Here is a 25,947-nt window from a genome sequence, read left to right on the forward strand (position 1 = left end):
TTGGGGCTTAGGGAAGAAACAAAGGGCAAAGCAGACAAACAATGCTTGTTCAATGGTGTGTGACACTCGAAAGCTATAGAGCTCCAAATGCAACACTGTTACAAAGGCAATTATTTCTGCCTGGCTACACTGTACTGGGAGCAGAAAAAAAAATCAGGTAGTCTGATGTAACTTCATACTTTAAAGCTTATTTTTCCTATCTAAATTTTCTATAGATAAATATAGATTCAATTATGTGGTAATTCAATATGTTATTTTATGACATTACAGTATGCACATCCTGTAGGTGCATTCTGTATATTATACTTCAGTATAGAAAATACTAAAAAGTTCATTTTTGAGCATTAAAATAAACTTCTTCATGTTTGCTGAAAAAAAAAAAAAATCATAGTGGTTTTCCAGTATTTTTATGTTTGTCCTATTTCTGTCCTCATGTTCAGTAATTTTCTGTATATTTCACATCAGGAGCTAATAATGTTGTTTGGACTGAAATGTCATATTCACAAACTGCTATTAAAATGAATACAAGCACCTTTCCATATTTTATTTATTTATTTATGTATTTATTTTTCTTATGTATCCCTACTGATTGGTGCAAAAACAGTTTTCTCCATGCTTGAAGTTGCTTCTTTTTCCATACTGTTGGATATCAAGTCAAATGCCAAACATAAACCTTTGTAAAATCTAATGTCAATTAAAAGTTTTCTTTTTTCTTTTTTAAATTGACATTGTTTTTTTTTTTCTCTCTCTGTCTCTTAATTTAGGGAGGCCTTATTGCCCTTCTCCTTCTAATTCTTCTCTTCACCCTGGTCTTATATACCCGCCACCGATGGTGTAAGCGTCGCCGGATTCCTCAAAAGAGCGCCAGCACTGAGGCCACCCATGAGATTCACTATATTCCCTCCATCCTGCTTGGTCCGCAGGGCCGTGACAGCTATCGGAGTTCTCGAGGCACTCACCAGCATGGCGGCTCCGTTATTGGAATGCCCATTCGCGAGACTCCCATTCTTGATGACTATGACTGTGATGAAGACGATGGAGGCGGACACTCGCTCAACTCCACACCCAACCAGCTCCATAACAGGATCAATGATGGGAAGGTTCTGGACGACTATGGAGTTAATGTTGGCCTTGGAGGACACACAGACATAATGTTCAAGGAAGATGATATCAAGCATAATTTTGAAAAACAAGGTAAGTAGTTTAAAAACATTTAGTATGAATACAAAGTGAATTTATAGGAATATAGACGTTAGAGTACCAACTTTATTATTATTAAATTATATGTAACATCTTGTAGGCATTAGTAAGACATCTCCTGGTTTTAATTATGAAAGTTATGCTGCTTTTGTGAGCATGGACTTTACTAATATTAGATTTAATGATGGTCTGATCTGGACCATCCAAGGGACAGGAGTGATGGAGTGATAGTGATGGGGTAGCAGTCACATAGAACTTGAGGTGTATGAATGTGTGACATGTTCACCCTTAAAAAAAAAAGTAAATAAATGAAATTTAAAAAAATAAGCCTTATGTTCTGGAAACGATACCCCTTCACACATCTTCAATAGTATTTTATTGTTGTTTTGTTCCCTAAAACATTAAAACAATGTAGACAAAATGTTGACATCATACTCTGTTGAACTTGCGGTGTTCTGCTGTCAAGTTGAGCTTAAATAATTGAAGGGTGCTGACTGAGTTGGAGGATGCTCTCGTTATTCATCCCACATTGAATAATGTATAAAGCTAGCTGAAATGCCCCCTTGATCCAGAAGTAGTTATCACTTTACACAGATACTGTATATTTATTCAAAATGTTTAAAGCTGACTCTGTGTACATACTGAAAACTTTGCTGAAAGGCGGAACGTGAAATCAGACCCACACCAAAGAAGTGTGATTCAAATGGCTAGAAAAAGGATGAACTGCCACTATTCATATATTATTTTTTTTTTTTTGAAACATGAAGAAAATATTAAGAAATAACAGTTCTGTTTAACTGCTGTTTGATTTATTTTAAAAGCTTACAGCCATGTAGCCATTGGAATTCACAGCAATTAGTTTCACCAGCATTCAACCGAAAGCTAGACTGATTTTGCTTTTTCCCCCCTTTTTGGAGCTTGCTGAAAACTCAGAGCTATATAACAAATAATTAGGTTATAGCCTAGAAAGAATCAAGCCTACCTGGGTGTAAACAAAAATAGTGCAGGTCAATTACCATTTGATCCTAACAAACTCTGTCTCCACATCAGGGATGATTAAAATTTTAGAATGAGTAATGAAGTTAATGTGAACAGCAGCTCGCTCAATTAGGGATGCTCACACAGTCTTCTGCTGTGCGGTAGCACAGAAAATGAAGTGGAAACAAATGCTGTACGCAACAAACATAATGTTAAAGGGCTTGAAATGAAAATTCATCCAGTTGTAGAAAGAGATATTATTGATGAGTGTCATTAATAAAATACGTATGGCCTTCTTTTTTTCTTAACTTCATTAATTTGTATTCCAAGGAAATTTCACTATGGAGTATCAATTTTTCCGAAAGAGAACACATAAATGATATTAGTGTTTTTGCTTTCCTGTTATTTTCTGAACAAAGTGGCTACTTTTGAACACAACTGTGATTAAATCCTGTCCTACTTTTTCTAAAATTCTCAATTCTCCAACAATATTCAAATACTAGGCTTCAAATTTATCCTTACTGATGGGAACCCATTTAACTGCAATCTAACATATCCTTTAATGATATTAGAACTGGCTGTCTTAGAATAAACTGTTTTTTATACTGTATATTTAAACCAATGAGAACTGTTAGTTTCATTTTTCTACAAGATTCCCAAAGCTCTTAGGATGCCACGGGCAGCATGGACAGTGTAAATCATCCATAAAAATCTTGCTCTGTGATGAACACTCATGGAACTGTTATCTATCACACCACCCAGCTGTAACCCATCAGGCATGTCTAACCTTGTCAGAATATGGTGCACAGCAGAAAAGGTGCATCAAAAGGGCAAATGTTTTTAGAAAGGTCAAATCCCACTCACCATGTGACTGAACTCATATAGAATAAACTCAGCTCTACCATGCTGGAATAGGTGTTAATTTATACTTGGTAAGTTTAGGTAATTGGGTTGTATTTGGTAAAATAGGCAGATTCAAAACTACTTTTAATTTAAAAGTTATTTAACGTTATTTACGTTGTTTAATTTGAATAACAATATGTACTCAGCTCATATGTACTTCATTTTCTTGGTCTAAGATGAAAGGTAGAGGGGCTATGTACAAAATGTGACATAGAGCTAATGCTGCTGATGAATTGTTCTAGATGGTTAATGCGCAATCCAATGAAAAAAAGTAGCCCCAAGCTGCAGACTATATTTGCCTGTCAAGAAAACAACAGGCAATGTGACTGTTTTATGCTTTTTTTACTTCCAGTCCTAAGAGCACACTGAATGTCTTTTTGTCTACACTTTTTTTTTTTTTTGCATCATGGCTAAACTATGAGTCTACTATATAGATATGTCTTTTTTCACAATGTATTTATTGTTTTTGGGACAGTTTTGTTTCCCTTTAATAACCTATAGTGACTTGATTAATACACTGCCTAGCCAAAGAAAAAGTTGCCACCAAAAGATATGGTCACGCACTAATATTTCGATGGACCACCTTTAGCTTTGATTACGGCATGCATTTTCTGTGGCATTGTTTCGATAAGCTTCTGCAATGTCACAAGATCTATTTCCATCCAGTGTTGTAGTAATTTTTCACCAAGATCTTGCATTGGTGATGGCAGATTCTGACCACTGCGCAAAGTCTTCTCCAACGCATCCCAAATATTCTCAATGGGGTTAAGTTCTGGACTCTGTGGTGGCCAAATCATGTGTGAAAATGATGTCTAATGCTCCCAGAACCACTCTTTCACAATTCAAGCCCAATGAATCCTGGCATTGTCATCTTGGAATATGTCCATGCTATCAGGGAAGAAAAAGTCCAATGATGGAATAACCTGGCCATTCAGTACATTCAGGTAGTCAGCTGACCTCATTCTTTGAGCACATGTTGCTGAACCTAGACCTGACCAACTGCAGCAACCCCAGATCATAGCACTGCCCTCACAGGCTTGTACAGTAGGCACTAGGCATGATGGGTGCATCACTTCACCTGCCTCTCTTCTTACCCTGATGCACTCATCACTCTGAAACAGGGCAAATCTGGACTCATCAGACCACATGACCTTCTTCCATTGCTCCAGAGTCCAATCTTTATGCTCCCTAGCCAATTGAAGCTTTTTTTTTCAGTTAGCCTCACTGATTAGTGGTTTTCTTAAGGCTACACAGCTGTTCAGTCCCAATCCCTTGAGTTTCGTTCACATTGTGCATGTGGAAATGTTCTTACTTTCACTATTAAACATAGCCCTGAGTGCTACTGTTGTTTTCTTCGATTTGATTTCACCAAACGTTTAAGTGATCGCAGATCACAATCATTCAGGATTTTTTTTCCGACCACATTTCTTCCTCGAAGACGATGGGTCCCCACTATTCTTCCAGTTTTTAATAATGTGTTAGATAGTTCTTAACCCAATTTTAGTAGTTTCTGCAATCTACTGAGATGTTTTCTCTGCTTGATGCATGCCAATGATTTGACCCTTCTCAAACAGACTGACATCTTTTCCACGAACACGTGATGTGTCTTTCCACATGGTTGTTTAAGAAATAAGAAGCAACTCATTGCACCAGTTGGGGTTAAATAACTTGTTGCCAGCTGAAAGATAATCGCCCATGCACTGATTATCCAATAGGAGGCTCGTACCTATTTGCTTTTTTTTTGGGGGGGGGGGGGGGGCAGGCAGTGTATCTGTAAGTGCTGACAAATAGCTTTTTTTTAATTTTTTCATCAAATATAAACTGGTGGTGTCCTAGAACTGCATTGAACAAGACCACAGTGTGGTAAAGCAAACCGCGTTGTCTCTTATTGTAAACAAACATCAAGTAAGCTTAAACAAAACCATGAAATTAATTGAGGTTTAAATATTAGAACATAATTATGCATTATGAAAACAAATATTTGGCTTTAAACATGTTGTTACTGAAGAGTAACCTAATGGTAATTTCTGTTCCATATGTATTTGTGAGTTTTCACACATGTAAATTATTTAAAATACTCATTATATTTACAAGAATCCTAACAAATTCACAGTTAGGTTTTGCTTGTGACAGAGCAACCAATTTATCATTGGCTAGAACACATACTGTATAATTTGGGTGCAAATGACCTCAGCAATGAGTCATCTGTTCATTAGTGGCTTGTCAAGGCCTTTAATGCATGTCACACCCCGTGCCCCCTCCCATAGCCCTTGTTTGTCTTCACTGTTACTGTCTCCATTAGGATAATACACAGAAGCCTGAATTTATCAGCTGATTGTGTGTCTTTTCTGGTGCAAATTAGGATTTAGTTAGTGGATCTGTCTAATTGACAAAACCCTCACATAGTGACATTAGCACTTCTAATTGTACTGCCAATCAGACAGCGTCTCTTTGCACAGTCGCAGTATGCCGATATTAAATTAAGTTTCATTTATGTAATTAGAAAAAAATACTGCCCAAATTTATGCAAAATTTTCCAAGGGGGACACATGTCTTATGATCTGTTTGCAACGCATAGCTTGCATTAAATATTTACTCTCTCCTGACACTTGGTGATATTTGTGTTTCAGGAGAAAAGAATCAAAGACATCTGCATCACTGCTGCTTTAACAAAAGAGAAATGAGAGATAGATTATAATTAATCATTTATTTTAATGATGTGTCAGAAATTGTTACATCTTCAAATAAATTGTCAGAAAATCGTGTAAAGACTGTGCAAGAACAAAAACAAATGTATTCTTCAGAGGTCTCCTGTCCAAACAGTTACATTTACTGTAGCGAAACCTAATGGTCATGTTTGCACAAGTATTTAATTAGCACTATTTTGGTATGATATGGAGCAAATAGCGAGTGCAACAAATGGGCTGAAACTAGAGCAAAACAATGTGCTTTATCATTATAGTAAATATGTTGGGGAGTTTGTTAAAGTATGCGCTACCTTCTTTTTATAACTTGCAGTGAATTTAGCAAATTAGTGTTTAATGAAAAGACTATAGCTACATATTTTTAAATAAAAGGCTATGACTAATCGATTAAACCCATTTAGTTAATATTGAAACTCTGGCTAAATTAACACGTGACACACTGTGACCAGGCTAATTGCTATATTTAGCCAACCAGTGTTAATGCATTATCTTTTAATCTTAATCCTTGATGGTTTTGGGAAGGTCAATGCCATGGCAAAGATGATTTATTAATCATTTGTCTTCTTTTCCTCTCTTCTTCTTGTATTTTTTTTGAGTCACATATTATGAGGAAAAAAATATATAACAAGATTGTACAATTTAGCTTAATAACAACAAGCAGTGTTCTGTTTTTGCTTGTTCGTTTGTTAGGTTTTTTTTTAACCATAAAATTAAATCCAAGGGGGAAAAAAATGTAATCAATGTAAGATTGTGATGAATGTGCACTGAGCCTTAAGTGAACTAAAGACTGTAGAGTAATAATTTGGTGCTACAATTCAGATGGATAATGGGATATCCATGAGGAAAATGGTTTCATCTATGTTTTATCACATTTTGTACACTTTTAAGAAAGAACCCATAACCCACCTGTTTCAAATTGCATTTAATGTTTTAATTTCCCCTTTTTATGTGTTGTTATATTGCACTGTTGATTTTAGATTATTTTTTCCCCTGTAAAGTGGCTTTGAGCACTTAGAAAAGCACTATACAAATAAAATGTATTATTATCATTATTATTAGTATGACTTGTACAAAGAAAGACCACATTGGAGGTACTTGTTCTGTCTTGTATCCACTCCTTTCACAGCACAAATTTTACAACAAGCTTGCCTCCATTACACAAACACATTTGTCTCATTTTAACTAAGGACAAAAATCAAACACAAATGTAACTCAGTCTGCAGTCAACAAAGAAAAAAAATCTGTCAAAGTAATTCAGGTCATTCATACAGAAAAGGCTTCTGAAGAAAGAAAATTGGAACTTTTCTAACAGAAGCTAAAAAAAAATCAAATTAAAGAAGAAATCAAATGCTGGAAAAGTAGAACAGAATGGATCAATAGGCACCACAATTCTGTGATTGAATCCTAAATAATTTAGTGCCTTTGTGATTTGTAACTCAGTAATTAGAACTGAAACTGAACCAGTGAACAGTAATCACTTTTCCAAAAATCAAAGTAACTATTCCATGTGGGAGCAGAATTCAGAGCTGAATTAAACTCAACTAAAATCTATAATGCTTTTATAAGGAGGCATTTTATGCAACATAAAATTAAGGACAATTGGAATTGTTGCAGGATATGCTTTTATTAAATTACAGTAAATCCTCTTTCATTATTTTTAAACCACCTATACATAACTAATCTTCAATTGCTGGCTTTTTCAGACTGTGACTGTTCTTCAACAGCTTTTGGTCAATATTTAGTTGTAAGTAAATACTAGATGGCTTACAGCAATATACATTTGCTAGCTTATTTTTCTGGGTGTTCATAAGAATTTTTTTAATCACACAATCACAGTTATGCTTTCATTATAATTTATTCTTCATCTGTGCTCTAACATGTTTTAATTTTACTTGGCTCACTCTAGTAATATATATATCATATCAGTATAGACTTTTTTTTTTACTTCTTGTTGTTGGTTGTCAAATTTGTCATAACATTGATGCCATGACCAATCACTGTTTGACAGTGGAAGCACAAGTAAGACACAAGTGTCAGGGACGCCTTATTATTTTATAAACTGAGGTAACTAAATTGTGAATCTACAAGTTTAGAAACCAATTGTCTCTATGTCTTAGACAAATTATACACAGTATTATAATGTAGAAGGACCAGCGACTAGTGATGTAGTACTCGAGACCGGTCTTGGTCTTGAGACCGGTGTCAAGACCACTTTTTGATGGTCTCGGTCTCGTCTCAGACTCGACCGCATTTGGTCTCGGTCTTGTCTTGAACATTGAGGACTCTGGATTTTATTTCAAGACCAGTCAAGACCACAAATATCACTAAATTGCCAGAATACTGTCCAGTTTATTTGTTAGCATCCTTGTTTTTATTGGATGCAAAATGTACTGGTTCAAATCCAAGCGATAACATGATTCATTGCTAAATGCATTTTTTGTTACCACTGTCACGCCCACCCCCTTTCACTTTTATGCATCACTCCCAGTGTTGCCAGATTGGGTGGTTTACTGCCAATTGAGCGGTTTTCATTTTGATTTTGCTGGGAACTCTGGGAAGATTTTTGTTGGACTGTTGCGCTTTGCCACCTTTTGTTAAATTACATTGGTTTGTACTGATGTGTGTTCATGTTCAAATAGTAAATATACTGTAACAATATACTGACTGGGTGGATGTTCATGTGACATAGTGGTTTTTAACAGATTTTTGGGGTGGAAAACCATGACTCTATCTGGCAACACTGGTCACTCCAAGAAAGTGAGAAGTGATTGTCTGGGCACGGGAGAAGATGTCTGTCATATCATCAGTTATAAAATTTGGCTATTTAAATCACAAAGAATATACTTGTAACTAATATCATGTATGCAGCTTTTTAGGTGTACACTGTATATCTACTACTTTAGTGAAACCACTGTGCAGCTATATGGTTATCCTTGGCCCTGAGTTTGGACTTATGAAGAGTGCTTTGTCACTGCAGGTTTCTTTAGGCATGGCATGTGATGAAACTGCTTCCAATTTAACAGTTGTGCAATTTTATTGTTGAATCACATGAAGTTAGGCCACTGAATGTCTGATTTCTTTGTTATGTAGCTTTGAAAATGTATAAAAGCTGATATATTCATTCAAAAGCAAACAATGTTGCAGTATGTAACTTTTATTAAAAAATATATTTTATAGTAAAATTTTATATTTTATTTATTTTATTTGAGGTATTGGTCTCGACTTGGTCTCGGACCCTAAAAGTCTTGGTCTTGTCTCGGCCTTGGTACACTCTGATCTTGGTCTTGACTTGGTCTTGGGTTAGGTGGTCTTGTCTACAACACTACCAGTGACACAGTGTAAGGAAATTTTAGTTTGTTTTTTAAGACCTGTCATGGTCAAATGCAAATCTAAAACCTGATTTAGACATTTACACAATTTTCACTTTCAAGCCAAATCCAGTCCAGTTCTATTCTGCATGTATTTCCATTGCAAATAAGTTGCATATAAGAGAAGTATTAAGAGGTTCACATTTTTTTTAGATGGTAGAATTAGATGCAGCGGTAGTTCAGTGGTCTTATCCGCAGTCTCATAATACTGAGACTGCAGGTTCAAGTCCAGGTTGTGTCAGGAAGGACATTTCATGTAAAACAACTGTTGAAGCGAGCAAACTCACTGTGGCTTCCCCTGCTGAGAGGAGAGGCTGAAAGAAAACCATTAACAACTTAAAGCTTTGGACTTCTTGGACGCCTCTAAAAATTGTGACATTATTCTTTTGTTTTACTCTTTTCTGCCTCATCCATGGTCATAAAGAGATGCACCATATATTTAACACTCTAAAACATAAGTTTGGGTTTGGTTCCTTTCTCCACAAATGAATGATCTCTGTCTATGCTGGGTTAGACAGAACCAGTTCAAACATGGGTTGGGGATGCTAGAAAATAGCAATAGCAATTTATTTTTTTAATATATATTTTGTTTGCAACTAAACAACATATTATAATTGATGAAGGTGACCTATAGTCACCTTTTTACTGGGAATGAAAACGAATATGTTGTTTTTCAGTCAAAAAGTGGGGGAGCAACATTATTTTCACCGTCACTTTTAAGAACGTCTGCAATGCTAAGCTGGCACAGCATTGGTAGACACATTTTTTCTTTAAATGTATTTATTTATTTAGTTTATTCTGGCCTTTGTCAAGAACTGAGCTATAAAGAACTTTGTTTGCACTTCTCTGCAAACAGTGGAGACCTTAAATATGCAAGTAGAGGCCAGAGTTAGAAAGTGTCTGTGTGACGATGGGACGGCTTGTTTTCCAGTTTGTAGGAATGACAAAGTGTGACACAGAAGATGTTCAAATCTTGCAGACTAAACAGAGAGAAAGACAGAACAGATGAGTTCCTGTCTGCATCTGCTCTTTTAAGGATTTCTGAGACTGGAGTTGTCATTGTGTTTTTATCTCACTGTCTTGGCGATAAAATAATAATAATAAAAAAAACAATGTCTCTGTGTTAAAACATTTCTGAGTTTTTGTAAATCTAGTCTTTATAACCCTCTGCTAAACTCTTTTGCATTTAAATATTGTATCATTTGAGGTTTTCATTAACTTTTTTTTTTATATTAACAAATAAACCATCACTTGCTGTCATCAACATTAAGTGGCTGACCCCTCTTCTTTACACATCGGTTTATACTTAAAAAATATATATATTATTAGAAGATTGTACACATTAACACACCACAACTCATATACATCACAGTTTACAATAATTCATCTGGAAACAATAACTACAAACACCCCTGATAAGACATTAAAAAACTGTATACTTCTAAAATGAGAAATCTAAATATCCAAACAGTTCCAAGGCAGAGGTGATTTACATTTAAAGTGCAGTGATTTTATTTTTTACCTCCTGAGGTTTGTCATAGTGTTCTTAAAAACAGTCACCAGTGATCAGTTTTTGCTCCAGGAGAACTTTTGCTCTTGCTTTCCCGATGTGTGAGTTGATAACTGGGGGACTTTGGGGTTGGTTTGTCCGTAGCCATGCATGAGATCAACGAGGTAGTTACAAAGCTCCATGGTGGCAGGGCTCTGGTGGTGGATGAGATTCGCCTTGATTTCCTTAAGGCTCTGGATGTTGTGGGGCTGTCTTGCTGATGCCTTTTTCAATGTTGTGTGGGCATCAGGGGCAGTGCCATTGGATTGCAAGACTGGGATGGTGGTTCCCCTCTTCAAAAAGGGGGACCGGAGGGTGCGCTCCAATCATAAGGGCATCACTCTCCTTGGCCTCCCTGGTCAGGGTTATTCAGGGTAGTATAAATGAGTCTAATATTTAGTTGCACCTCAGATTCAGGAGGACCAATCCTTGAGGGGACAGGGCCTTCTCTGTAGCAGGACCAAGACTTTGGAACGAGTTACCTCTGCTTGTCAGACAGGCCCCCTCCCTCTTGGTTTTCAAGTCCCGTTTAAAAACCCACTACTATTTGGTATCTTTCAACACCAGATGATCTGTGTTTTGAACCTGTATGCTCCACACTGGTTAGTCGTCATTATCTGCATCGTTTTTATGTCTATATTTCTGATTTACTTCATTTTGTATTTTGTTTTGTGTGTTACCTGTTGTTTTGTCTGTACAGCACTTCGGTTGGCCTTGTCGCTGTTTTCAGTGCTTTATAAATAAAATGGTATGGTATGGTTTGTTCCCTCCTGGCCGTGGAACACTGGATCAGCTTTTACCCTCAATAGGGTCCTGAGGGGTCATGGGAGTTTGCCCATCATGTGTTTGCTACATGTGTTTTGTGAGCTTGGGGAAGGCTTTCAACCATGTTCATCGATGTACACTGTGTGTGTGTGAGAAGGGGCTCCGTGAGTATGGGATTGGGGGCCCATTGCTATAGGCTGTTCGGTCCCTATACAAGCGATGCGAGAGTTTGGTTGGCATTTCAGGTAGTAAGTCGGACTCCTTCAGGGTGGGAGTTTAAGTCCGCTAGGGCTTCCCGTTTTCAGAGATTCTGTTCATATTTTTTATGCACAGAATTTCTCGGTGCAGGCAGGAGGCGGAGGGAGTCCGGTTCGGTGGCTTCAGGGTTCCTTCTCTGCCATTTGCTGAGCTGGAAGATGTGGCTGTGGAAAGCAATGTCTGAGCCTCCTTACTCAAGCTGCTGCCCCTGCGACCACTTCAGAATAAGCGGAAGATGTTGGATGGACAGACGGACGGACGGATGGATGGATGGATGTGTTGATAACACACATCAACAGCCAGAACAATTGTCTCTTTTTGTGGTTTTGTTTGATCAGTCCATAAAAGACAGAGCTCATATTTATTTCAATGTTAAAACATATTTACTCCATTGAGTCTCATCTCCACAGTCCTGTAACATCCAAGTAGAAGGTGCTGAAGAGTTCCATCTTCATCACAGAGACTCATGGGACATTTCTTAGTTTTAACAAAACAGCTCCCGACAGAAATCAGCCACACAGTATCTTCAGAATTTTCAGAGATTGTTTAATCATTTATATTCTTTACAATACTTTGATAATCTGCAGGGTTAACATGTTTATATTCTACAAAACCTTCATTTATGTTTTCATTGATGACCAATTCTATTTATTTCTTTATTTCTCAGTCTTTATGGACTCTCCTTCATCCACTCGGACATTGGATCAATTGCCATCTATGAAACTTTTGTCATTTCTCAGTCGCTATCTGACCTTTCATGTACCTGTCACACTATCATATTGCAGTGAAGGCTTCCCCTGTTATCTATTCTGGACTGCTGCTATTGAAACAATGACAATGTTAATAAATCAAAGAGGAAACAGGAGCTGCGGTGAATGCTTTCCTAACAATTGATCTACTCGGCACTCATTTGGTGTTCAGGTCATGATGAAGGAGGAAAACGAAGGAACTGAATATCCCTAAAAAAACAGTGTATGTTTGCACCAGCCTGTATGTTTGTAACTTAATGCCAAATGTATAAGTGAGAACTTAAGCTAAGTATTAAAATGAAATAAATGAAGACTATAAAACAGCAGAATTTATTTATTATTTTATGTTTGGGTCTCTTGCTTTCATTTCCTCTCTTAGATTATCTCTGAAATTAAAACAGCAGGTTGTTGCTCACATCATTTCCCTTGTGGAAAAATTAAATGTTTATGAATATCAATGTGGTATCCTGTTGGCAGAATGCCAAAGTTTATGAAAAGTTTATGACTTACTTTAAATTATACACACATACTGTACATGTGAACTGGACTGGAAATTGAAGACTTTGCTTCTATGTTGGGCAATAATTTAGGTTACTATTTGGTATTGTATACAACTTAAAGCACTTGTGTTTATAATTTATTGATTGCATATTTTGACTAAAGCCTTTGAAAAATCAGGATATGCTGCTTTTGCTGTTTGATCATAAATCACAGTGATGTCCAAATTTAAATTCTGGACCTATGAGGATGCTCAATGTTACTTTAATCCACCTTGACAGGGATATTTGGACATCGGTATAACATTTTCTGCCATTTCATCATGTAGTGGATAAAATGTTTAATGGGGTTATTGGAATATCTTATGGGTTTTTTTTTTTTCTGTTTTTTTCAAATGTAAGGGGAATGAATCACCTCAAAGTTTTTAACTTCCAGCTTCATGATTATAAAAGAAAAAATAATGACAGCTTCAAATCAATATATTCTTCTCTAAAACCGGCTGTGTAGCTTGGAATGTGGTGTAATATGAAATGGATTCTTGGGGCTGCTACCACACTATCCTTCATGTATGTGGATTCAGTGCACTGTAATTCATCTTCCGAGCTGTCTTGGAAGCTGCATCACCACATGCCTCAGGGCACGGGGCATAGATGAAGAGGCTGAAAATGTTACCTTGTGTTTCACTGACTTAGGGCAGAGGAGATATCCTTTTGAGCCTAAGAGAAATAAGGGTCAAACACTATTTGTGGATGGGTAATCATGGTCAAAGGTTCCCATTTCTGGCAGACGGAAATTCCCAAAGGCTGTATCAGCGATTTAGTGGTATCCAGCCTTGTTTTGTTCATCTGCCTCGTTCTAGTCCTTCGCTGTAGTTCTATTTTTTGCTGACAGAACAACTGCTACCCTTCCTGGTGCTGAGTATCATTTTCAGTAAAGGTGCAGGCATCATTGTATCTGATTTTATCATGATACGCATACTGGCATTTAATGAATCCTGTGCTTCTGCAGATTGGCCTTTCGAAAAAAGATTTGTTATTTATTTATTTATGTATTTCATACCAGGTTTATTCTGATCAGTATCATAAGTGGCTGGAGCATGTCATAGAAGCAGTATCTTACTGAAATGCAAAATAACAAGAAAAAAAAAAAGAAAAAAAAAATATATATATGTTATTGTAGTAGTTACAGTGTCTACTGGAAGTTTGGGACCAAGAATTGATTTAGTCATGTGCATGGATTGCAAAACAATTTTCTAATCCATACACATTATTATTATTATATTTTTTTTGTATTATTTAACATCACGTGACACATTATACGATGAGCAATAAGGAAATTAAAAGAAATAATATATTTTAGATACTATTTCTATCTTAATATGTGATTCTTGACCTGCCATTGTGTATCTGTTCCTACCAAACCTAGCTGGTTGAAGCAGATGGCCACTTGTCCTGAGCCTGGTTCTGCTTAAGGGTTGTTCCTCATGAGGGAGTTTTTCCTTTCCACTGTCGCCTTCATGCTTGTTCAAGATGAGAGTTAAATTCAAAGCAGTCTGCTCCTCAGATAAAGTCTTAAATTATTATTTTTATATATGAATGTTTCTGTTCAGTGCCCCGAGACAACTTCTGTTGTGACTTGGCTCTATATAAATAAACTGAAAGGAATTTAATTGAATTTAAAAGGATGTCCTGGATTATATGCTCTGTTTACCTTTCTACTTTGTATAATCTAGTCTCTTTTTTTTAACAGATTGACAGATTAATTAGAATGAGTTTCATTTGGTGCAATAGGAAGTAACATGCAGGTTCAAGGCATCACATGAAGGTGCTCTGTTTAACAAATAAGTGTTATTTAATTCACTATAGGATGACTGTTCACTATTTATTAGAGTATTATCATTACCCGATTAAACACAAAACAAACAAACAAACAAAAAAGTTACTAAGAGTTTGTCAGCTCACCAAGACGATTTTATAATATTTTGACATCTATAGTTTATTAGTTTGACCTTTACTTTAGTAACAGTTTTAAATTAAGTCATTCTGAATTCATAAATACTGCAAGTATTACCAGTAAACACAGTCTGACTGAGTTGAGTTTAAGTAGGAAGCATATTTCCTGCTCATGTTTATTTTTTAGCCCTAATAAAACATAATGTAGTCTATCATATTTACACAAACTGTCTAAGGATACAAAGTGCCAAAGTACATTTTTAACATTCATGTCATGCTTCTGGAAGTGTTAAAAGTGCATCCTTTATCAGCAGACCAGCAATAATCTATTCTCTAGGAGACAACAGTTTCCAGTGAATGGCTTGTTATCGCTAACTTTTTTTGTGTGTTTTGCTAGACCAGTAAGGCTTTTCTGTCACCTTAGTGGACCCTTAATAAGAACACAGAGTACATGTCCATCAAAAAGCAAATGGCAGCATATTTTACACCTCCAGATTTGTGTGAGAGCATTTTTCACCAATGAGATCCCCAGGGATTCTAGAGAATGAGAGATGCAGAAGACGAAGCAGAAAAGAAGCAAATTAAAGAGAAAAAGTCAGAAGGAGAAGCAGATAGTTTGTGTATGGCTTGGAGTGGATGCTTCAGCAAAATCCTTTTTTTTTTATTTGAGTATTTAATGCTTCACCATCCAATGTGAAACTATAAGCTTTTCTTACAGATTTTTTTTTTTTTTAATTGTTTACTCATTTGATTTGTTCAGTTTTCCATTTATCTTGTTTTTTGGTAAAAACAAAACAAACAAAAAAGGATTGTCATCCACTTCATAACAATGGCAAAGTGAAAAATAAAAAAAAGTGTATAGGAAATGCCGAAAAAAAATTCCTATGCGTTCCACACAACTGTGAAAACAATATACTTCATAAACAGGAATAATCAAAAACATAAGTAAATCAATGAGAATAGAATAGATCTATGTAAACTCTGATAATAACAAACACATGCATGGTATACACACTTTCACCAAAGCCTGTACATCAGGTAAACAGGCATAATAGTGCAGCTGAAGGAAAAACACAAGTGTTATCTTCTCTCAGTGGCCAACATGAGACCACCTGGAATAAGTTGTCCGAGGCAGCATGCTGTTCACATTCACAGGTTATGAGACACTGTTTACACGCACAGACCACTGATAAGGGAGTAAAGGCCGATAAGGGAGATGAAAAGACGAAAATAAAGGTACCAGAGCTTCAGTTGACATTGAAGTAAAAATGAGAAGCTAGTGGTCTTGGCGTCATGAGAGAAACAACTGTCAGAAAAGAAACAAAATAACTTGGCAGTCCCTTCTGACAGAAGTGACGGAGTATAACAGAAAGCTAGTAAGAGACTTCGAGAACAATAAACACAGAAAAAAAATGTCCACAATCTGTGCCTTGTTTAATATTATTTTATTTATTTCTATGTAACTGTGACCAGGCACAAAACAGAACAAAGAAGTCTGGAGCTGCAGGAGACATGAGATGTGTACACAGTAAGGGATGCAGGACTACACATTTTTAAAAGTCGACTTCAACAAGATAAAAGTCGAGTCGACATCGACTAGTTGGTGATGTCATAAGAACTCAAGATGTTATTCACAAAAAAAACATAATTTATATTTTACAAAAAAAAGAACAACAAAACATCGAGCGCGTATATTTATGCTCCTACCATTTATCAGGAAAACCAACACTATTATTAAGCTGCAAAAGTTAGGTTGATTTTATTTAATCCACTAAATGAAATAAACCACCTCAGTGGCTGTGGAGGATTCTCCACCAGCGGTGCACCCCTGTTTTTATTTTTATTTTATTTAGTGGATTAAATAAAATAAAAACCATCCACCACTGCGCACGTTGGGCAGTGGTGGATTCTCCCCTGGACACGCACCACCACCGGTGGAGAATCCACCACCGTCCACTGTGCGCAGTGGTGGATAGGTTTTATATTTATTTGATTTAATCCACTAAATAAAATAGCAGGGTGTCACACCACTGGCAGTGATGCGTGGTTGTGGATTTTCCACCGGTGATGGTGCACCACTCTGTTATTTTATTTAGTGGATTAAATAAAATAAAAATAAAAATAGCGGGGACAGGCAGTAGTGGAATCCACCACTGGTGGTTGAACCGGAAGAGTCATCTTTAGTGAAATACTTCTACACTGTTGATGAATTTCTACCTGTTTGGCAAGACTTGACCTGCTCCTCACCTTCCATTTGCTTGGAAGAATCTGTTTTGTAGCCAGCGGCCCAGCGCTGATCACGTGACACATTCACTGACTTCGACTTGTCGACATAAAAATTTAAAACTTGCGATATATCCTAGAGTCGACTAGTTGACTAGTCTGTTCAACCCCTTGATTTTCTTCAGTCACATAGATTGAAAATTAAGTGCCTACTTCCAAATCCATCTGGTCTTCTCCAACAGATACTTTAGCGTGTAATTAGTATCTGTTAGTTTGCAGACAAGATATTTGAGTGTTCTTCCTGTACTGCTAGTTCTCAATGTATTGAGGAGTTAATTTTAGGAATAGTTTTTGTTGAAACATTCTGATTTGATTTTTAGCTTTAGATTAAAAATAAAGATTGCTTGTACAAGATTGTACACCTTCAGTGCATGCATTTCAGTTTAAATCAGCATGCCTTACAGCAACTGCTCCAGTACATTGTCTGTTTCCTCATAAAAGTTGAAGTTGACTCTAAAAAAAATGAATTTTTTAGACAGAAACCTTATTGCTATGTTTTATTGTGCTAGAAATTCGAGAGAGAGAAAAAAAAATCTGTGTGATGGCTTTGTTAAAGTTTTTTTTTTTTTCAAATTTAAAGCCTTCACCTTTCAGGTAAGCCACATAAAAGATAAAGGAAGAGACATCCAAAGCAAGGGATGAATAATGAAATGAAAACAGGTTAAAAAGCAATATCTACTTTAGTCTTTTAAACACAGCTGATCAATGCAGCGGGCTGCTGGAGGCAACAATGTCCTAAAACTACAGAACGTGACTCATTGGTGCCTCTTGACTGAATATGAAGCAACTTCCACTTGCATTAAAAGAAATAAATTGGCAACATTCAGAGATGTCAAGGTATTATTATGACCCATACGCTATACAGTAGTCCCTCGCTACTTTGCGGTTTGTTTTTTGCAGACTCGCTCTATCTCGGTTTTTCAAAGTAAGATTGGACATGGCACACAACAGGCTGATTGATGGATGAGCAGTAGGATTGGCATGGATTTTTTTTTATTTAAAATACATACTCTATATATATACTAAAATAAACTACTTACTACTTGTACTACTATTCCTACTTTGTGGTTTTTCAAGTATCACGGGGCTTCAGAGTGCATACCCCCACTGACAAACCGGGGACTATTGTATTAGCATGTAATCTAACAGAAAAAAAAAAGTTAATGTAAGATAGCAGTTATTAACTAATTTATCACAAGTTACTGTATTTCAGCTATTTATTAAATTATTGATAACCTCAACAAAAGCCGTCTCTGCTTGAACTACTTTTTTTATTAATTTGACGAGTTCTGACCTGCGCATTTGTTTTTCATGTGAACTAGCGCATCATGCATGGCAATATTCTAAATACTTTTAAGATGTGGGGAACGCCGCCCTAAGCTTGTTTTACCAACACTCCAGTATAGATCCAATTTGACTGTAGTGCATTTCACAGAATGGATACAAGAGCTGCTTTCTCAAGAGACCACGTGGGTGAAATACTCTGCATGCTTCGCTTGCATTCCAAATTTGATCTCCTACACTGGCTGGAGTGCTGGTTTGCGATGCATAAAATATATGTCTTAATGGAAATCTTTACACTGTAAACAAACAAAATACTTCTGTACCATGTACTGTTTGTTGCACCCACACCGGGAGAACTTTGAGCCTCTAATCACTGCAAGCTTTGTTGTTTTCCTCATATTTGCAGACAAACAAATGTAACTAGCGATAAAGCAGATGAGCTAAAACATATGACAAATGGACTTTAAAAATGTCACTTTTTATTACAATGATTTGATTTATCTTAGGTTGCAGAGCTTAATCTCATAAATCTTAGTGTATTACTTGGTAATAAAGCAGTACTTTGACAAATCATAACAAACATATGTTTTGTATTGATAACAAACCCAAACGTAGGAAGCAAACAACAAGGGTTTGTGTGTTGTTTTCATTTATATCTATCAAGACAAATGTGAATAATTTTGCCTCTTTGACCTGTGTTTGCAGTCATCTTTTTTTTTCTTCTTCTGCAAGCTCATTGGCATGCATGATAAGCACTGACGGAGAGCAACATATCACCATTATTCATTGACAGAGTACACCTCGAAGCCAAACTGACAGATCAAAAGATGATGATGATAGGCTGGGGGTACTGGTGTTAGGGGTGATAAATGATCCCATTGTTTGGAGATGGCTACGTGCTGGAAGTTTGAGAGCAGAACCTTTTTCTCTCTTTTTCATCACAAGCTTTGTACTTTAGGTGCATGCTACTTGCAGATGGGTTCCCTGCATACTGTATATTGAGGTCCTGCCCACACCAACAAAACCATTTGAAAAGTTTTTTTTTAGCTAAACCATTTTCACCACAGTATTTTTATGGCTCATTTGCATGCAAATGGTTTTTGGGAAGTGAAAACTTTACTTTTTATAAACACTTCCAAAAAGAGGGATAAAAAATAAAATAAAACGTTTATCGGTGTGTACTTTTCAGAAGGTGTTACCACTAGATCCTACTTTGTACTTTGCTTTATACTTGCACTACAAATATTGAGTGAATCAATTTAAAAATAAAACATTATTTATTTATTTAGGGTGGCACAGTGACAGAGTGACTAGTGCCTGTGTCGCCTCACAGTAAGATGGTGGCAGGTTCTCATTCTGGCCTTTTTGTGAGGAGATTGCAAGTTTGCTTCGTGCTTGCATTGGTTTTGTCTGGGTACTCGTTTCCTCCCACAGACCAAAAACATGCCTTTGAGTTTAATTTTTTGTAGATGTGAGCGAGTGAGAGAGTGGACGGTTGTTGGTCTTCTTCCATCTCTGTGTAGCCCAATGATGGACATGTGACTTGTCCAGGGTGTGCACAACTTCTCACACTATGACCGCTGGAGACAGGCACCAGCTCTCCCAGGACCCAGAAAAGAAAACACATCCATCCATCCATTATCTTTTATCTGCTTCTGCCTTTTCAGGTCACGGGGCTCACTGGTGCCCACTGGTGCCCACTGGTGCCCCATATCCAGCAGTCACTGTGCAGGAGGCAGGGGACATCTGGACAGGTCTCCAGTCCATCACAGGGACACATAGACAAATGAGACGACCATTCACTCTCTCACTCACACGTAGGAACAATTTAGAGTCACCAATTAGCCTAACTTTCATGTTTTTGGAATGTGGGAGAAAACCAGAGAACCCGGAGAAAGTCCATGCATGCACGGAGAGAACATGCAAACTTCACCCAGAAAGGTCCCAGCTGGGATTCGATCCAGCAACCCTTTTGCTGAGAGATGACAGCTCTATCAAATCTGCTACTGTAAAAAAATAAATAAATAAATAAATAAAGCAAGTAAACAGAATGAATGGATCAATATATTTATTTGTTTATTACTGAACATCAAGATTTATACTGAATAATTCTAAAATAAACCATGTTACCATGTTCATATACGGAAGGAAAAACAGTATTTAAATTTTCTTCCTTTTTTTTTAAGAAAAAAAAATTGTCTTCAAGATAGTTACTAGACATGCTCAAGATCCTCTGTTTTTGACACTTTCACAAAAGTTCTGAAACATTGGCACAGATTTTTTAATTTTTTTATTTGTTGTATTTTGGCGGTTTTGACATTTTATTCTTCCCGCAGGCCTATTTGTTTTATTTAGGGGATGCCGTACAATCTCATCTTAATATAGATCTTATAAAGGGAAAAGAAAGTATAAACTGAAATGTCATTATTGTCTCTTTTGAAACAGAAAGACAAAACATTTATGCATCTGTGCACATTCACTTTAACATTTTGGTCATAGTAAATACTATGTCGGGGATGTTATAAGTAAACCAACACAGTTATATGTAAATAAAGCCTGCCATAAATGTGCACACTACATACTGCCTTCTTTTTCATCTGTTTAAATATCCTATTGTTAAAGAAAGGGAAGCAAGGCTCCTGTCGCTGCCCCTCCTCTTCCCCTGCAGCTAGTTGTTTTGGAGTCATTCATCAAGAAGAGTGAGACTGAACAATCAGTGGAAGCGTTGGCAGGATCCCTGTAGAGATAAGGCAATATTGGATTGATGGAATCATTTAAAGGGCAGAAAAAAATAAAAGAACACTGGGCTCTTTATGTTTGATTTTTTTTTTTTTTTTTTTTACAGTACCTAAATGTAACTGCCCAGTGGCTCTCAGTGTATTTTATGTCCTAATCTATTATCCTTCCTTTAAAAAAAAAAAAAAAAGATCAAAACAGATTGTTTTAGATAAACTGCACGCCTGTTTATGGATTTTCACATTGTCTTGAGTGTCTCAATCTTTGCAAAGTGATTTTTATAGCCTTGTGTCATGACTGTCATCTCTTTTCTTCCAGCTATTGAAGCAAACAGTGAGTCAGTAGAGGATTTGATGCAGAGGTTTCAGGACAGCTTCCGTGTTCCCAACACGCCAACAAACATGTCTCACTACCAGCACGCCATGCACAGCTCATCTACAGGTCGCCGGAGGGTCTCCAGCCACATCAGAGGTGAGACACCATTCAGCTGTTTAGTTGTCACATGGTTACATTTACTGTAAGCAACAGGTTTGTCTTAATATTTGCATGTCGGCATAATGCCAAACAATGTGGGATTTATTTTTAATTATTTTAGACTGCGTGCAACTTTTGTTCTTTTGGCACATACTGGATAATATGTTGGCTTATAAGTATTTTTTAATTATGTGTTATTTAATGTAGATGGTGTGAGTAAAGGGGGCAGAAGGGTGATCCTTTCTTCTCATCTTACTACTCATCATATTACTCATTACTATGATTATGATGGCTATGATTATTTTATTATTTTAATATTCAAATTTAAGTCACTGAAATAGAAATTGATAATTACAATGAACTCTATACCATAACAAATGTTTAGCGGATTGTGGAGATTGAATTTGTCCTTAACTTGTATTACAAAAACAATTAATCAAAAATAGAATATGAGCAACAATAATGAAATCCACAACAAAATAATGAGGAATACAAATTTGGTCTTATTAGTTTGATGAAGTATTTAGGCAATAAATTAAGAGTTGATGGTGTAACAATCTTGGATAAGCAATAAGGATTAAACACTGTAATCTGTGAAAATTATTGTCATGTACAATGCTTTGTTCACATAACTGACACTTATTTAGTTGTCAAATGTTAATGTTGTCATTGTCAAACACGTTTTGTGAATGATTGTGAGATGTGTGCTTACATTGTATTGAAGAAAACAATTCATTGAATCTATTTTACCATAAAGGGATTGGTTTTGCTGGTTATTGATTTAATATTAAATTAATGTATTTGTATCAAAGTGAAATATGTTATTTGTAACACACTGGGTTCAAGAATCTGTGTTTCATATTGCTGCCCGGTTTCTTAATTTCACTTAAGAACCTCTGAACATCTTGACAACTACTGCAAAAACAGGACAAATCACTTCTTAATGTAAGAATCTGTTTTTAGTTTTAGTTTCTTCATAGTATTACAATATACAAAGCTCAACAACACAGCACAACTCTACTTGTACTAACAAAATAGCCGTGTTTGCTAGTTTAACCAGTGACATAAACTAGAGGGAGCATTAAAGACCCCACTCCACCCATGACATTTTAACTGTGTTGTGGCACATTTCATTTTCAGTTTCCTCTTCCGGTTCATGCAATATTTTCAAACAAAATCATAATTTTCACACATATTAAAATCAGGTAGCAAAAAAAAAATGTCACATGCATCCATATACAGTAGTCCCTCGCTATTCCATGGTTCGTTTATCACAGGCTCGCTCTATTGCGTTTTTTCAAAATAAGATTGGACATGACACACAATTGGCTGATTGATGGATGAGATGCATGATTGACATGGATTTTTTTATTTAAAATAAATTATTTAGTACCTGCTGCACCTTTATGTAGCACAGAGCTGCAGAAGAAGCTTCCTCCTGCACATACATATATTTATATATGTATATATATATATGTATATATATATATATATATATATATATATATATATACACACACTAAAATAAACTACTACTTGTACTAATATATACTTTGTGGTTTTTCACTTATCGCGGGGCTTCATGGTTCCCTGCAATAAACGAGGGACTACTGTACAATAGTAACATTCAAAAGATAATTAAATTTGAATCACAGGCAGAATAGCATGCTCGCATAATTTTTGTGTTGCAGTGGCAATGTGTAAACAAAATGCGAGTTAGCGCCCGCTACATAATTCATAATACAAATTCAGTAGGGCTTTGGAGATTGCTCTGTATAATAGCTTACATAAAGCAGAGAATTTGTTAATTGAGAAACGTATGGTGAAACTAGCACTGAATACAGCTCATTACCTCATGAAATAGTTTATTCTAATGTATTGGGAAAATAAAACATCCCTGCCATCAGTCATTTCAATCATAAAGCAAATAATAATAACATCAGACAGTAACTTTTTTTTTTTTATAACCTATCAACTTCTTGCCAATTAATAACACTTGATGCAGAAAAGAAAAAAAAAAAACATTTTACGTATGATGTAATTAATTGGAACCTTTTGCTTTTTTCCCTTTACACAGTATTTAACAGTGTTTACCAACTTGTGATGTAAACATCTGCTTGTGCTTGTCTTATGTGATGTTGATTTAAATGAACATTACCAAAGTGATGTAATTCATGAAGTAATTCTAAATGAGCAGAGTCTTTATCTCCATGCAACATTAAAACTGTGAAGGGCATGACTGAGGAAAGTCCTCCCTAAAGTCAATAGTACAATGATTTTTTTTGAGGATCTATAATGAAAAGGTGAAATGTTTTCCCTGAGTGTTGACCAATTGCTTGGCTGGATTGGGGTTAAAGGGAAAAGTTGTTGTGGGACGTCAAAGGGTCAATGCTGCACACGTGGAGTAAAAGCATTGCAATTTTTTTTTGTATTGAACACTTTTTTGAATTCTTTAAGAAGTGTTCCAGGCTGAGGCCAAGGAGCAAGCAAGCTGCAGCCTGGCAGACACTTAGCTTTACTAATTACTAAACTTGGTTGAAAGTCCTATTTGTCGAGGAGCTGTAATTGCATCGCTTTTTCCCTTATCTCCCATTTGTATTTGCATATTTCCACTAAAGTTCTCTAGTTAAAGTTGGGCAACTTCTTTAAATTTTCTGCAACGTTGCTACAAATAATAAACTGTAGGGTAACAGGAACATGATGGGGTAATTGTTCTTCACAACTTCATATCATGCTGGTTCTACTATGGCCATTATAGCATAAAACAGCACATAATGACTGTATTTTCAAAGAAGTTATACTTAACAGAGATGAACATATGAAATGTACGTAAGTGATGAACATAGCATTAGTTTCAATTGTTTTATCTGGAGCCAGACGGCAAAAGCAGATGATATTGTTTCTGTGAATATGTGTGTGGTCATATGCCTGTCTTTTATCAAAATACACCATGAAGCACTGGGCAATTATTATTATTTATTTTTTATGAAACGTGTGAAAAATGATCATTGGATGCACTGGATGATGAGCTTTTGTCGTGGATCTGATTCAAGATTCAAGACAGAGTAAACTGCCTTAAAGGCACAAACATGGCTGTAACAGTCAGTTTTACAGCTACACCATTAAACACACAAATGCTGTGGTTGCAGTTGAGACTGATTCATTAAACATATTCTGAGCACTAAAAGAAGATTGTATACATTTTTGTCAGTACCCTTTGAAGTCATATATATGTTAAATATAAAAATATCAACGCATCTCATGGATTTCTGGACATATTTTAATGAAACATTCAGGAATCAGTCATTGGGTGAACCTCTAAAATTTATAAACTTTTAAGGCCAAACCTTTTTGAAGATCAATACTACAGAAAATTGGTGGTACAAAACATGCAATGGTTACAGTACAACTCCATCAAGTGTAGTAATATTGGGCTAAAATGTGGGGTTGTGGTAAGTGAGAGTCATACAGAACAAAGTATTCTCTATAGATAATACTCAGTGTGCAAGATATTTGTTAACGAATTTAGCAATCACAGCTGGGGTCAACCATGTTTGTTAATTAATGTAATATCTTGGGAACCAATGGCCAGATTGGAACATAACTTTTAGAGTCAGAGTCAGAGATTCTTTATTGTCATTTGCACCACATGTGGTACATGTGGTGGAGCGAAATTATGTACACAGGGTCCCAGTTACATCCAACAATAAAATGTATAAGAAAAACAGTAATAACATCTAAGATATGAACTAAGAAAAACATAAACTAAATAAACACTAAGCACTAATAGCATATAAACATTACGTCGAACATCAGCACAAACATGAACATGAGTCTGTGTGAGCAGATGAGCACGCATGAACACACCAACATGAAACAGATCAGCAGCAACATGCTGTGTTTTTTTCACAGTGATTATTCTGGTTACAGATTCATGAGTCTAACAGCCTCAGGGTAGAAGCTGTTCCTCAGTCTAGTGGTTCTACACTTATTGCTCCTCAACTTCCTGCCTGAGGGGAGAGGGGCAAAAGTGTGTGTGCTGGGTGAGTGGGGTCCTTCATGATGCAGGTGACCCTCTTCCTGCATCTGGAGGTGTAAATGTCTGTGATGGTGGGGAGGCTGACTCCAACAGACTTCTGTGCAGCCTTCACTACTCTCTGCAAAGCTTTTCTTTCTGCAGCTGTGCAGCCTCCATGCCACACGTTGATGCTGGAGCACAGCATGCTCTCCACTGCACACCTGTAG

General features: G+C 36.3%; 1 protein-coding gene across 1 annotated transcript in view; it reads left to right on the plus strand.

Moving 5' to 3' along the window:
- Window positions 1–25,947, plus strand: part of LOC119424522 (astrotactin-2) — a 320,640-nt gene that overhangs the window by 96,189 nt on the left and 198,504 nt on the right. Inside the window, exons 3-4 of the mRNA XM_037692008.1 lie at window positions 765–1,194; window positions 21,547–21,699. Of these exons, the coding sequence (XP_037547936.1) occupies window positions 765–1,194; window positions 21,547–21,699 (583 nt within the window). The remainder of the gene's footprint in view (window positions 1–764; window positions 1,195–21,546; window positions 21,700–25,947) is intronic.

This window comes from Nematolebias whitei, chromosome 18 (genome assembly GCF_014905685.2).
Source record: "Nematolebias whitei isolate Nwh7 chromosome 18, NemWhi1, whole genome shotgun sequence".
NCBI classification, from domain to species: domain Eukaryota; kingdom Metazoa; phylum Chordata; class Actinopteri; order Cyprinodontiformes; family Rivulidae; genus Nematolebias; species Nematolebias whitei.